This window comes from Saccostrea cucullata, unplaced genomic scaffold, assembly GCF_032062105.1.
Source record: "Saccostrea cucullata isolate Sc308-1 unplaced genomic scaffold, CSIRO_AGI_Scuc_v1 ctg2648, whole genome shotgun sequence".
In the NCBI taxonomy this organism is placed as follows: domain Eukaryota; kingdom Metazoa; phylum Mollusca; class Bivalvia; order Ostreida; family Ostreidae; genus Saccostrea; species Saccostrea cuccullata.
Genome location: NW_026918146.1, coordinates 62,577 through 79,063, shown reverse-complemented (window position 1 = coordinate 79,063; position 16,487 = coordinate 62,577). Strand labels below are relative to the sequence as shown.

Below are 16,487 nucleotides of genomic sequence, written 5' to 3'. Positions count from 1 at the left end.
CCCGCCGTGTGCTCCTTGTCATGATCAGGAAACATTTACATTTGCAAATGTTTTCCTTTATATAACACTACTGAAAGCAATGCGTATGTATAACTGTATAAATACAGGTACGGGGTCAAGAGGTCATAGATGTGCGTTTGGATAAACGTTCGACGTAATCCCTGTTTGAAGTCATAAATGGTCGATGCGCGTTTAGTGGATGATATACATGCCGTTAGGTTTCAAAAATAACGCATTTCACACGTTAAAAGTAACAATGGGGCACATGTAAAGTATGAATGTCACAAATGTAAATATTGGTATTAAGGTATCATGTTTTGAGTTTTATTGAGATGTAAAACGGGTGGGCAGTTGATCAAATCTTCCATAAAACCCTTCGGGAAACAATCCGTCGTCAATTCAGTGTATAAATAATGGACTAGCAATTGGTTTGAAAAACTTCGGTCAGCATTTGACTCAATGATAAACTGTATTTGCTGACAAGGTCATTGTATCGACCAAAGAACTTACAAAATGATGACTTTAAACGAGGCTGCTGATATTCTTGTTTCGTCAACTTGCTTGTCGATAATTTACCTCGTTCAAGAAATTGTTCATATAGAGCATGCTCTTGCGTATCAAATCGACTGAGATCAGAATTTGTTTTAACAAAATAATTTTGCTAATGACCAATGACCAGGTTAGTAAATTTACGAGCTCAATTTTTGTTAAAGAAGCAACTGTCAATGGTATCAAAAAGCCTGGATTTTAATTTATCGTTGGTAATTGTTCTGTATAAAGTTGAAAAGTCGTAAGTTTTTATGCTGTTGATTTTTGTAAAGTCTTGTGATTTCAAAGCGTCCAAAAGTTCCTTATAATTTTTAAGTATCCATGTCTGATTCACACCACTTCTTGAATATATAGTTGCACAGTACTCTTGAAGTTTTTTCTTCACTCCTGTCAATATCTTAGTGAGGAGCAACGAAAAAGGCTTGGTTGAACATTTACTGGAACCTGCAATGTATCAATGTATCTTTGTAAGGATTCTAATGAAGTTTTGGAATCCAGTATATATAAGATAGTTCAAATTCATTTTGGTTCTGTGGAATATTGAAAGTAAACAAAACTGACAGGTGATTTTGAAGAATTTCTTCCTTAGAAAGGGAAATGTGAATATAAGTAGGATTACCACTTGTAGAATTAAATCCAGGTTCTTCTAGAATGCAATTTATATAATGAGCCTTACAAACGAAGACAATGTTGTTACCTGCTTTGTCGGCAGAGACCAGTACGTACTGATCCTGTTATCTATCTAAATCCTTTTTCACTTCTGGTTTATTGAACACAGAAGGATAAATGGTTTCATATTGCCCCTCAATCTTTTAATACTTGACTTTAACATGGATCTGATACATTTAATCCATTCTGACAAGGTGTCAATGTCTTATTTTTCATATCCTGCCCATCGTCTGGCGTAATTTTCCACAGAATCCATAATATTTATGAAATTCCGACGCCAGTTGAAGGAACTGGGTTCCCTATATTTTGGGCCTTTTAAAATAAGTGATCGAAGGTCCTCATTACGAACTATATTTACGTCAACTGTAATAACATATCCAGCAGGACTATGGTTATAGGGCGAAGAAGAACATGAACACGAAGGAGGATTATGTTTCAGATAGTCGGTATCCAGGCCATGTAAAGTATTTTTGTAATTGAAAAGTTTGAAAGCAATGGTCTATGTATATTTGTAGGAAATACATTGTGTAGTCTTTAACTTGAAATATGGTGGTATACAAGACTGAACCTTTTTGTGACTAAAAATATTACTTATATTAGCCGCGTCAATTCTTTTTTGGCATATTGAAGTTTAAGGAAAAGACGGATTGTTTTAGCTGCATTTTCTTCCGTGAAGCGTGCAGGTTTAAGAGCCTTAAATTTTTAAGATGGTCATTAAACAACCAAAAAATATAGATTTAATATGTGCCATTACACTTTATAGTGCATTCGAATGATTTGTTTCAGAAATTATATGTTCTGTGCATCTTTTTTCTCATAGTCAGTAGATACACGTACATGTATACATAGAGCATAACACCTTTGGAAAAAAATGAGTAGAAATATTTAAAGTTACATTTTGAACAGTATTTGTGCTTTCATGATGTGGCCCTCAACAACTTTAGGCCAAAATTAGAAATACCTTTGTTTCCCCTAACGCGACCGATCCAATTAAATTGCGCCGACTGAAAAGATTTTATAAATAAGATGATTCAAATATTTTTTTATTGTTAACCAAGTCAGTTTTAAAAAATATAATTTCATCAAAATCAGTTTTTATCACAACGGCTGACATTGTTCTACTGTGATTTTCAAACATTTGTTGGAAACAAAATGACGTCCATGTAGATGTGATTACAGGGCATTAGCTCTTCATAAAACGATGGCGACGTCTCAATTTTATGCTTTTAGCTAATTGGAATTCTTCACTATTGAAACAATTCAATGATAAAAATTACCATGACTAATTAAGAGTGTTTGGATGTGTCTTTGCGTCTCCATGTGAGCGAATACATTTTCGAAAGGGACGTTAAACAACAAACAAACAAACCTTCGTCTTTGAATTTAAGGTACATGTACATGTATGTAATACATTGTGAGGCCCGCCTCATGAGTAGATGAGGGGCCCACCCAGTGAAAACATCATTCAATTTCACTGCATTTTATTTAATTTGAGTTTTGATCTAATAACCAGTTCATCCATGTTCCTATGTTTACTACATGCCATCATGGAACCATAGGAGTTTTTGTAAATACGGCTGCATATTCATCCTGATAAATTTAACTCAGATGTCCTTTCTTCATTCCTTTATTCAGTGGTTAAACTTCGTGACTATGACATTGTATAGCATTTTTTATCATTTGTAGATTCGATTTGGTTCAATTTAATATTGTTAACATACTCTTTCCAAATAGTTTTGAAATCATGATTCAGATTCCTGAGACGTCCAGTGTATTGTTCGTTAATTATGCCTTTGAAGATTGGTTGTTCCTTTGCTTTTAATTCCTTTGAGATTTGTTGGGACGGCATTTGGACATTAATTTTCCCCATTGCTCAAAATCTAGACGTATATACTCTGCACTTTTTTGCCATTGAGCAGTGGGGGGGAGGGGGTCTTTTTTGAACCAGCATCCTCTGCGACTCTGGACATGTTTTTATGGTTCCTTTTGAAGGACTGTTTTCAACGTTACTCATTTTGATTTGAACCTGCTATTTAAAATTAGCCATTTGCTTCTTAAATCCAAAGCAAAATGCCACAGAAACAATGCAAATCTCATGAACCCCCAAAAAGTATATTGATCGTCTATAAGCTCTGAAGGCTAATGGTTTGAAAAATATACTCATATATCTGGTCGTTGCGTATTTGAGAATCTTGTCTATTTTATTCAATTTATATAAATGTAATGGCGTGAGATATTTCACAAGTTCAACTAAATAATAGTTGTGATTTAATTAATCATAAATTTTGCTTTTTAACGGCATATGAACGATACTTAGAATTTTGTTCACAAATCGCTGTCTTTTGTACTTTTTTTATTTATAAAGGTAATTTTCCATTTAATTTTAGAATGCATTTTCAGAGCTACTGTCAGAAATAAAATTGTTTACCTACCTACCGACCCAACTCGAGAATTAAGGGTCGGGTTAGGGGAAACAAAGATATTTTTAATTCTGGCCTTACAAAGTTTAGCTATGGCAAAAGAAGAAGTTTGGAATTATTGTCTAAAAGTGAGTCAAACTCGAAGATCAAGGTCAAAAGATCAAATTTGGCGGTACCCAAAGAAAGGTCATGTCGCAAGGAATACACATGTTTAATATGAAAGTCATAGGTCCACTAAAACAAAAGTTATGGGCTAGATTAAAGTTTTTTAGGACAGACAGACAGACAGACAGAGAGACAAATAGACAGAGAGATAGACTGACACGTCAAAAAATTTATACCTCCGAAACTTCGTTTACGGGGGCATAAAAAGAACAATTTATTGAAGATTTATATTGAGTTGTCTTTATTTTATTATAAATCGAAAATATCAAAACGATATGCACATAAAAAATTGTATCAAACAAAGCAAGAAAAGTATACTGTTAAATGAATTCAGTTAAATAAATATGCAGATGAAAATGTCCTCGTAAGTCATAAAGAAGAAGGTATGGTTTCCATACAAATTTTGCCCTGTGATATTCTAAAAAATGAAACTGGTGTAAAAGTTTAAAACTCATGCTTTTTAAATAATTGAAATTCAATGCAGAAAAATCATACAAGTCATTTTTCTCACATGTGATTTAATGCTATTTATGACAGCATAAACATGTGCATTTTCCCGTATTTTCTTGAAAGATGCAGAAGACACCAATTTTCAATGGAATTTTCTTTCAGATAACATTGTCCACAGGCATCGCCCACAAAGATCTTGAGATATGTGATTTGTTATTGAATGTTGTACAAAATATGAAAAAATTAACGTGGGCGACGGCTGTGGACACTATTTTCTAAAGGAAAATCACCCTTGAAATGTGCCATTTTGAGGCTTTTTATGTTGAAAATAGAGAAATGCTTTACATTAATGACGTCATATTTGCAGAATGGTAAACCTTCATGCTATATTTTTTCCCGATTTATTAGAGTCATTTATTTAACTAATATTTAAGCCAGTTCCAAAACTTTTTGATGTCATAACATTTTTAGGGCGCAATAAAGCTAAAACCATACCTTCTTCTTACTGTTTGTGATTTTCTGTAAAACGAGAATATTTGGCGCACTACTAATTTTAGCGCCTTTGGCGCAAGAGCCCCCGAACGCTTCAACTAATTGTGCACTAAAGGATTTCTAAACATCATTTTGTATTTGTGTTCAAAGCTTTTACATAAGTACATGTAAACCGGAACGCGCGATTACGTGAGGTCGAAGGGTCTTTGGATTTTATATACATACTAGCACTGCACATGGTAAGAAAACAGAAAGTCTTGCCAAATTATAATATAATTAAATTATTGTTAGCCAAGTAGTTGTTACCCAATTCTTATCATTAGCACCTTCAAAGTTTGGCTTCTCGGCGTGTCGACCATCTATCGCCTCGAGGTAAACAACGGAAACAAGCATGGCGATTGAATTTGCAGACAATAGCTGATCATAATAACCGTTAATCCAAGTTTCTTTCGACGCATGAAATAAAAACGTAAATACTCCATTTCTTTTATTTGAAACAAGAAATAAAATAAATTTTAGCATTGCGCTTTGTCCATTTGATAGCAACACCACGGTAAAATTTGCAAATGTTTCTTATATACGGGAGTGCTAATCAAGCAAAGTTCTGAAAGCACTCATGGGAGTTGAACATGGTGTAAAATAAAATCTTTGATCGGGATGTTAAGTGAGTGAACAATATTATTATTTCAAAAACAGACAACTGTTTCAGATTTTTTGAGTTGCAAGAATATTGAGAAAGACATTCAGTGACATTAAAGAGCCTGTTTACATTAGTCTATTTTTATACCCCCTACTTGAAAAGCAAAAGGGTATTAATCAATCGGGATTTCTGCCCATCTGTTTGTTACGCTTTGGGTATACCCATCTCTTATCTGCAACTCCTCTTACACCACTGAACGAAATTTTCATAGATTCTTTATTACATATTGCCGTTGTTCACCTTCTATTACTCTAATTTTCCCCCTACACATATTTTGGGTTTCCAATTGCAAAACATGGCCACTGCTATTATATTCATATAAGAGGCGGTTGGTCATTTATATAATTCACTGCTCACAGTCTTCAAATTTGTATTATATTTTTCTTATCACTTTTACCCATGTGTTATGAAAATTTCAGTTTCGCAGGAATAATATCAATGTAAATAAAATGTGGATTTTAACACAGCATCCTTTTAAGAGCTAACAGGTTTGTTATATAAAACTGTGAATATAAATGTAGTTCAATTACACAAACATTATACATGGAGTACGTCAGAACTTAATCTTTTTTTAATATTGTGAAGAAAAAAGCAATACCAAGTTAAAAACAAATATTTTATGACCAAACATTAGAGCAGTGTGAGAGTTAGTGTGTGTACAAATTATCTGGTATGTAAATGAGGTTTTCCTTTTATTAAAAAAAAATATACTTCATTTTGTTGTTCTTAATCGCGATTTTACGAAAACATCGGTGTCCGTTTTTGGTTTTAACATTTATAACAGAGTACTCGATTTACCGCTTTTGGCAGGTGATACTTCTGATTAAGTAATAAATACGCATGTTTTCTAAAGTTTTTATGCATTAAAGAATTCATTTAAACAAAGAAAATGTTCAAGAAAAGTTTGAATAAATTCTGTGCACCGGTAAAAAAGAAATTGCTAAAAATCCGGCACCATCAGGCGTCGGGAAGACTAGATTTACCGCTTGCCGTCAGTATGTAGAGTTGTCGTTCGTATCTCTTTCAGTGTATGACGCTACACTAAAAATGAGTTCCATTTCAAAAAACTTTTGAGGTTTTTTTTATAATTTAGTTTAACTTTGAACGAAATCTAATATTCATAATAAGATTACTGTATAGGGGGAAAATAACTCGCAGTGTTAATATTCGCTATATTCACGGTGTTAACAAATCCATGAATTCAAGAGATAGTGAATAAATATTCAACAATCTCCATGTTTTATTTGGAAATTTGAGAATGAACTACAATGGATTTACATAGGCGTACGTGCAGTACATGGTCATTTCAGTAATTACGATTTGCACTGTCATTAAATTAATTTTAATTATCACTCTTTACTTTAATTCAAATCGGCAGATAATAATTTGTGTTTGTTCAAAAGCTGGTTTAATAGCCAACGCTACATGTTTCATCAATCAAGACACGTGGGCCATGGGTTTTGATTACTCGTGCGTAACTAATGTTACCAAGTGTATTTGTTACCTGCATTCTCATGCAGATTAGTTCATGTAGTTTTTATCGACATTTTGTTTTTAAAAAATCATTCAAATAAATATCGAAGTTTGTGACGATTTGGAAGTTTATTATTTCACAGAACTACACAAACACACTTTATTTCCGTCCAGTGGTTGTTTTCGCCGTGTTGTATTGAAGATATTAGGTGCACATGCACTCATCGTAATTGCGTTTAGGAAAGTCATTTGAAATAAGGGACTATATAAATTACTGCATTTGTGTTAATTAATCATTTATAAAATCTAACAATTTTATAACCTTCCTAGCTGTTGTTCGTGAAATAAAGACATAACGCTGATAAACATCGTTCACATGTAGCTATGATATGGATTAATTGGAGACAAGGGAAGTAACTTTTATTACATACCGATGTCCGCGAATTCTAGAAACCGCGATCGTGTCAGATGAGAGAAAAACGTGAAAATTACAACCCGTGAAATTATTCCCCTATACAGTACTTTATCATTACATTTACTTACATTATGAAAATTAGATCAATTCAGGAGAAATGACACGAACTATTTGTTGCGGATGTTTATATGCATGTTTTCTGTTGAATATCATCGGAGTAAGTCGGTCGACACAGTAGCCTCGCTTTCGGCTCTATATAATCAACACAAATTACTGCGCATGTTAAATGCGTGATGCCCATGGGAGATTGAACATAGTTCAACACCCAAAAAGTCAAATACGGGGCGTGGATTAAAAAATAAAATATCACATCTATTTATTTTGATGACAAGTGGAAGCGCTAAAATTTATTTGCGCCAATGCATTTCCGCTTGCTTTTGCGCTAAAATACGTATGCTCCAAATTTTCTCGTTTTACAATTCTTTATTCTCTTAAGTTTGTAATCAACAGACATAGAATTAATTTTTAGGTCACCTTTTTAAAGTCAGGTGATTTATTGCTATCTGTTTTCGTTTGTCGTCGTGCGTCGTGCATCGTGCGTTGTTTGTTAACATTTGAACATTTTTAGCTTCTTTTCTGCAACCTCTCCACCGATTTCCACCAAATTTAGCATAATGCATCTATGGGTAAAGGGGAACAACAATTGTGAATTTCATGGTCCCTGCCCCCCTGGGGCCTGGAGGTGGGGCAAAAACCACTAAAATTAATGCAATCTTTAAAAAGCTTTTTCTTTACTCCTGGACCTCAAGCAATCAAACTGTTAGCATAAACATAATGGCAATTAAGTCTTCTACCAAAATTGTGAAATTCATGGCCCTGGGATAAGGGGTTTTAGTGTTAGGGCGGGGCTCTATTGATTATATAGTGAAAATGTATTATTTCTTTAAAAATCCTCTTCTCTGCTCCTGGATTTTAAATAAACTAATAAGTACATAAGTTGAGAAAGTATGATTCTGAATTTTAATGCCCCAGGGTTAGGTGAAAGGTGTTAGGGCGGGGCTCTATAATGATTATAAACAAATTCTTTGAAAATCTTCTTCTCTGCTCCTGGGTTTTAAACAAACTAAGTATATAGTTTTGATGAGGAAGAATGCCTCTTCCAAAATTGTGAATTTTCTGACCCCAGGCTCAGGGGTTCTGGTGTTAGGACGGGGCTCTATTGATTATATAGTGAGAATGCATTATTTCCTTAAAAATCCTCTTCTCTGCTCCTCGGTATTAAACAAATTAACTAAATACATAGTTATGATGAGGAAGAATGCCTCTTTCAAAATTGTGAATATTATTATTCTTCATGAATTGTGAATTTCAAGACTCCTGGGTTAAAGGATACCATAGAGGGGGGGGGGGGCTCTACTTATACACTGTAAATGAATTAATTGATTAATATCTGCTCCTTGATATTGATGAAACATTTTAATGAGTAAAATTGTGAAGGGTCAGACGTTCATGTGTGGTAAGGGCACAACTGATTACTGCTGAATATTACTGATTGGTCAAAATGCATTTTATTTGGTTTCCCTACTCTATATATGGAAATTAAGTAACCAAAGTAACCATGCTAAGTGTATATTTATTATAAAAATAACCAATGGTGCCTCTTTCAAAATCGTGAATACCATTATGTCAAGTTTAAAAAATAAACCAAATTCAATCGTTGGAAAGTTGTTGCATGATGCTCAGGTGACCTATAAGGCCCATGGGCCTCTTGTTGTAATGTAATTTCACATTTCCTTAGCATGACTTTCACTGTTACAATCATACAATTTTTCACATATTAACACTATTTTATAAAGTCACAGTTGTTTATCGTAACCCCTGTCCAAATATAATTTGTTAATTAGCTAGTGCTTAAAAATGTTTAAAATTGCAAAAGAATAGTGTAAATGTATAGTATAACTAAATAAACAAAAAATAGTAATGCCACAAAATTGATACATTTTAAATTAAATTAATTTTGGCATTTTGAATTAAATATTGATTGAAATCGCATGGTGTATCAAACTCTACATGGAAGTAAGGTTTATTATGAAATCAGTTGATTATTGCATCTAATATATACTTCATGGAGATTGAATTCTCAATATAGCAAAAACATTTAATTTGTGGCAAAGATACATGAGAAAATATACATTTATGAAAAAATGATCAGCACAAAGCGTCACAGTAAACATTTCAGATATAATTCAACCCCTGCTTATTTTATATTGCACTGACAGTGCGCAGATAAAGGTCAGGTTAAGAAAATTACTCATATTTGTACTTTAACAGGTTTCCCTTCTATCAATATTAAATTGAACAATTCATAACTAATACTATTTCAAAATTGCAGCACAGTTAAGGTTACAAAAAGGAGGCGGAGCCTAATTTGTACGGAAAAACTTGACTTGACTTGTCATACATAATATACGTCATACCACATTTCTTTAAAATACCACAAAATGAGTTTATCTGCTAATTTAATCAGTAAGAAATCATCAAACTACATAAAAACTTACTACAGCGTGTTGCTTTGTCGTTAGTTAAATCCCATGCACATAACAATTTATAAACAAGTCACTGATCGCAATACACTTGTCAATATGACGTCATTTCTTACAAAGTGACGTAGTTTGTATGCAGTGAGAGACAGATAAAGTAATTTTTCTCAACAAAATATGTATTCTCTAATTAAATAAAATATTATTTACAGATATTCTATGGGCCAATAACTTGAATTTAATGTCTTCTTCACTATTTAACTAATCTATTTTCTATACATTACGTATTTAATTGACACTGCCGTATATTTGTATGCAAGTACATCGGAGGGTAATGTGGGGGGTCTTAATAAATCGATCTAGTGCAAGGGCATACACTTTATGGATCAAAGTAAGCTTTTAAATTTCAACAATAGAACTATTAAGGTATCTGAAAAGTTCTGCGATCCTGATGAAATCTTAAAAACAATTTAATTACATCAATATTTCTTGCTGCTGACCAGCAAAAAATATAGCATTCGGTCAAACAAGTATAATTTTAACAATGAAATTGCAGAATCTATTTATATACTAAACTTGGAAATTTAACTTGTATTTAACTTGTATGCCCTTGCACTTGTGATATTAAATGTAACATCAATACTTCAAGTCAATTAGCTAAAATCGCGTGACGGCCGCATCACGTGACTAGTCTAAATATAAAATATAATAGTCCTCGATATGTAGCTATTAATCATAATTACAATTATCCGATATAAATAATGTACTAAAAATAATCGCCATCCCGATTACGAATACATTTTTAAATACAAAATTCAGTCGATATTTCCTTTGCGCACGTTAACTGTACTGCAATGTGAAATGTTCCCAATTTATTTAATTAATTAAAGTACGAAACATATATATTTTACGCTTTTTATCCCTTCATTGTCAACAACTATGCATTTTTCTTCTTTTTGTTCTGCCAAAGTCTGCGAATGCCTTGTCAATACCAAATTAATTCTCTAATAAATGTAACTTATCATGGCTTTACCCAAAAGCTGAATCCAAAAATTATTTCTGAATTTCTCCGCATCATTCTCTTTAACAAATAAATTTTGGTAACATTCTAAAAAAATAATCATAATACCATTCAGACAATAAATATTTTGAAAAGTACTCCATCATTCATTGTGTGAGGAATATTTAGCCCTTTTTCTAACCAAACCTTTAGGAGAGCCAACGATACCACCGCCCCAGACTTTTTCATGTAAGGCATTTTGACCATAATCATCAATGACCTCTACAAGGTCAGTATAATTGCTGACTATGTATCTACACATTTCCATCTGCCGATTCATACAACATAGATGTAGCAGTGTTTTACCGTCATGTCTTTTGTCATTTATATCAAAACCATATTGGATGAGAAATTTTAACAGCTCAATGTTACCTCCCCAGGCTGCAGCATGTAAAACGGTTTCGCCATACTTGTCGATATCGTTTATTAACCAATGATAAGTTTCTGCCAAATACTTACACATGTCCAGTTTACCATTCAAACAACACTGATGTAAAATACTTTTTCCATCTTTGCTTTTAATATCTACTTTTAAGCCTTTCGGATCCTTTAAAAGAAATTTTAGCACATTGATGTTACCGCCCCAAGCTGCATCATGTAAGACATTCCCTCCATTTTTGTCAATGACATTGAGTAAGTAAGGATATGTGTTGACCAAATACCTACACATGTCCATCTTACCATTTCTACAACACAAATGTAGAACATTTTTGCCATCATTTGTTTTCGACCTGATATCAATGCCTTTCCCTACGAGCAAGATAAATAAGTCAATGTTTCCTCCTATCGCTGCAGCATGCAAAACATTTTCACCATTATTGTCAGTGATATCTAGTAAGTAGGGATATGTTTTGACCAAATACTTGCACAATTTAATTTTACCATTATAACAACACGCATGAAGCACAGTTTTTCCATCATTACTTTTGTTATTGACATCTAAACCTTTCCTTATTAGAAACATGAACATATCAATATCGCCACTCAGTGCTGCATCATGTAAGACGTTGCGATCACGACTGTCAGTGACATGTACTAAGCTAGGGTAAGTCTTCACTAAGTACTTACAAACTTCTAGCTTACCATTACCACAACACGCATGCACAACAGTTTTTCCGTCATCTTTCGTGCTTTTGATATTCAAGCCTTTCTCAATAAGGAGCTTTAGAAGATCCATGTCACCATTCCAGGCTGCATCGTGTATGGAAATCTCGCCATCATTATCGTCTAGTAAATAATATAATGTAAGTATTTATTTAAGATATAAAATGTAATTTGTTGTTATTTGTTATTTATGTGTACCGTATAATTTGTTGATGGATTGATTGTATATTGTTTAACGTCCCTCTTGAGAATTTTTCAAGCATATGGAGACGTCAACGTATGCCAGTGAAGGGCGTCAAATTTAGACCTATATTCGGCACTCAGGGCTATTGAGCACGGATGGTTCTTTATCTTGCCAACGTCTACATTGACACGAAACCTAAGTTTTCAAGGTCATATTCGAAAGACCCGTAACTTTCATTTCCAGTGCATAGCGCTTGGCGAAGAAACAGTCACTACCTTTGTTTATGTCTTAGGTATGACGCGGCGCCGAAAACGAGAAACGAACTCGGGCCTCCTGAACACGAAGCGTTTTGTTAATGGAAGAAAGATTCTTAGTTATGATAAGCAGGGATGGATATGGAAATAACGATCAATAATAATATCAGAGTCCATTAAAATTCAAAATAGGAGCTGACTTCCGAAACATCAGAGGTGGGATCAGGTGCCATGGAGGAGTTATGCCCCCTGCTGACCGGTCACAGCCACCGTGTGCTCTTTGTTATGATCGAAAAAATCCGTCGTCAAGTCAGTGTATAAAAAATGGACTAAGAATTAGTATGAAAATTGTCGGTTAACGTTTGACTCAATGATGGATATGGAGATAATAACAGTATTCAATCTCAAAGTCCATAAAACAATACAAAATAAGAGCAGAGCAAACACGGACCCCCGAAACATCAGAGGTGGGATCCGGTGCCATGGAGGAGTGAGCATCCCCTGATTATCGGTCACACCCCCCGTGTGTTCCTTGTCATGGTCAGGAAATAACGGAAAAAATCCGTCGTCAATTCAGTGTATGAATGATGGCCTAACAATTGTAATATAAACTGTATAAACTGGATAAATTGCCAAGGTCACTGTCTCCACCATAGAACTTACAAAGTGATGACTTTAAACGAGACTGTTTTTATTCTTGTTTCATAAACTTGCTTGCCAATGATTTACCTCGTTCCAGAAATTTTTAATATGTAGAGCATGGTCTTGCATGTCGAATCATTTAGGATATATATACTCTGTATGCAGACGATAAAGGTATATTGCTGACTAAGTAAGGGAAGTTGAGTATAGTTTAAGTCAAAGTAAAAGTTAAAGTCATCACGTATATAATAAAGTTGGTTGTTAAATTACCTTTAACGTCTTTTTCAAGTAAAATATGCAAGTTTGTCAGGCTCTGTGGTACCTTTTATATGAAGCTCAACAGGTTATGATGTATAGAAGTAGGAATGGAAATTACCATTGTTAATATATATATATTCTTGACAGTTTTTTAGTTCGTTAGAGAATAAATACAAATATAGATTGACTTGTAATTTAAAATTTAACTTAACCATGAACCTCAACATAATTACTTACGGAAAAGATATCTCGCTTCAGGATTCTTGTATGATACACATTTGCGTCGATACATATATCTAACGCAGATAAAACAGATGATGAAAATAACAATGATTGGGCTTGAAGCAGTCAGCATTATCCGCCCCACTGTCGTGCTACTGCAAAGAGGGAAAACATTTTTCATTTTTGTGAGGTAAAAATATAGCAATTTAGGGAATAAACCAGTAAGGGATTTAATTTTGGTATCAAATGAGAAATATTAGACTTTAGCATAGTTACACTTTTAAAAATTAGCATGTTAATTGTTGGTCTTCTCATTCCTTGGATATAACGAAAATGTCACCTAACCCCAACATATGAATAATTTGGCATTACTGACAGTAAAATTAATGTCAACTAAAAGACAGAGGGAAGTAAAACATGTACATCTAACTAACTTTGTTGCTAGTTTCCGGCATGACGCAGCTGCTTCGAAACATTTATTCTGCCTGTCAATTACCAAACACTCTTGATCTTGCAAAACACAAGAAAAAATAATTGTTACAGGGAAAGCATTCATAGTTTTCACAATTGCAAATACGAATTCATGTGGATCATCTATTCAGAATCTTCAAATATTTAATTACCCCTATAAATCAATGTGTGATTTACACACTAAATAGATCACAAAACTACCACAAACCCTTATGCAACCCTTACTTACCGTCACCGAATAGCAAAAATCGATACAATTTTGTGTTCTAGTGAGGAAAAATCCTTAATGGACTGAAAGTGTTGGAGGAATTAAAAAGATATGTCAAAATCAAATTGTGCATGCATGTACAAATAGTACAGGAAATGTTTCAGTAACAGAGACTCGTTTAAACGCAATAATATTTTTGCGATTAAACGCAATAATTATTGCGACTAGACGCAATAATAATTGCTTTTAAACTCAATTATTTTTGCGTTTAAACGCAATAAAAAATATTTCTTTGTTTGAACCGGCCTCAACGGGCTTCCGTAGAATCATTTACACGCTTAAGCTTTATAAATATCTTCAACAGATCCGTTGATATAATACATGACTTACCTTTTAAATTGAGGCTGAGTGTATAATTCATAGAGAAAATATTGGAATTTCATTCTTCATACATGTTCCTACATCCTAAACATTTCATTTTATCGTAGCCGTTTTATAAGAAAGATCGAAAACATTTACTTGCATTTAAACAAAAGAATTCAACAAAAACAACTTACATTTATATATCTCATTGCTTAAATATGGGACTTTTGGGCATCCAGAGATGAAGTCTCCACACTGCACTTCGTCTAGATAACCAGCATCATCTAGATGCAGACAACTGCCTTTCAGAGAGAGTACAATAAGAATGAGATACACATTTGGAACAAAATAATTATTACAATCAATTTAAGTCCGAAAACCAAAATGAATTCAAGGAAACAAAATCACACATATACCCTCACACACACCCTCTCTCCCTTAAACTCTCTCTCTAACACACACATAATGTATATTTATCTCATGAATGCGTGTTGGCGATACAGGCAGTTGGATAAACTTATGCTTGATCAACGAGTAGATGCTTTATCAATAGCACTTCCGGTTTTGACACGATCCCTCGCTTCAAGATTTTATTTGAAACTTTTATTTGTGATGATTATTATTGACGAAATAAAATGAATGATAAAGAGCGATAATATCTTTAAAAGCCAGAAAAAGACTGGTATATGTCAAAGAAGTGTCTTAGTTATTTGATCGAGGATCCTGTGTTGGCTACTTGAAGAGAGAGATCTATATGCTACCCCCACTTCATTTTTAATCGTTTTCGGAGAAAGTAAAGCCTAGCAGTTATGTTGTTGTTATATGATTCCTTTAACATCTTCAATAAGGCTTTCTTATATTATGCTACGTATGCCTACCTAGTAATATAGGTGTAACTTACCATGGATCAACAATGAATCTACAAGTAGGCCCCTAGCCTTGCCTAGCACGTTTTGAACTGCCACCGAACAAAAAGTTAATTTTCACGATCCCATGGTCCTTACAACTTTCAGTCAGAAGTTCGGGCGACGTAAAGCTCCAGCAAATGTCACATAATATTCTTAAAGATGCAGATAGGAAAAATTTTAACTTTTGAACACGATCTACTTTCTTTTGAGGTATGTAAACAATCAACGGTGCTACATCATCAAGTTATACGTCATCAATTTGAATTGGCAATCATTCATGTAGTTTTTCAGGGGAAGTCTCAAAATTTTATTCAAACAACAGTCGTATGAGATAAATAAAACATTTACAATTATGTGATTTAATATTGGCTTTAACCAACTCGTTGAAATGGTGTATATTCGCTCAGCAAGCCTCGCGAATATAAAAACCATTTCAACTCGTTGGATAAAGCCAATATCAAATCACACAATATAGATATCCTCTCTCTCTCTCTCTCTCTCTCTCTCTCTCTCTCTCTCTATATATATATATATATATATAAAGCACAGAGCAATTCACTTTTACAACGATACTCACTTCCGCCCCAGCCCGTGGTTGAACCTCGATCTACGGACTCTGTCTCCTAGCAGTGCAGTAACAGCGCTTTAGACCACTCGGCTATCTAGGCAAGTTAAAAAACTTGCTTTCGATGCCGATGGAATTCTCACAACGCTTCCCTACACTACACGGTCATTGAGAATGGACGTGAGATACAGTTATTTGGACATTAGTTTTAGAGGATCATTACCAATTCACTTAGGGCAGTTATATTAGTTTAAGTTTAAATTTACATGTAGTTGTAATTTGTGCTTTTTAAATAAAATTAATTTCATCACAATATATATGCGGCTGGGGCGGAAGTGAGTATCCATAGGCGTCGGAACCGGGGGGGCTAGGGGG

General features: G+C 33.9%; 1 protein-coding gene across 2 annotated transcripts; it reads right to left on the bottom strand.

Annotated features, from left to right (window-relative positions):
• Positions 1-8,746: 8,746 nt before the first annotated feature.
• Positions 8,747-15,071, bottom strand: LOC134257114 (putative ankyrin repeat protein RF_0381). 2 transcript variants are annotated; one of them, XM_062739856.1, is made up of 4 exons: positions 14,834-15,071; positions 14,032-14,107; positions 13,613-13,752; positions 8,747-12,160 (listed from the first exon to the last, which is right to left on the bottom strand). In XM_062739856.1, the coding sequence occupies exons 3-4, from the start codon at positions 13,728-13,730 to the stop codon at positions 11,037-11,039; spliced, it is 1,242 nt and encodes a 413-aa protein (XP_062595840.1). In that variant the 5' UTR covers positions 13,731-13,752; positions 14,032-14,107; positions 14,834-15,071; the 3' UTR covers positions 8,747-11,036. The 2 variants fall into 2 exon arrangements, with proteins under 2 accessions (XP_062595840.1, XP_062595771.1); XM_062739787.1 differs by lacking the exon at positions 14,834-15,071 and having other exon boundaries at positions 14,032-14,214.
• Positions 15,072-16,487: the final 1,416 nt, after the last annotated feature.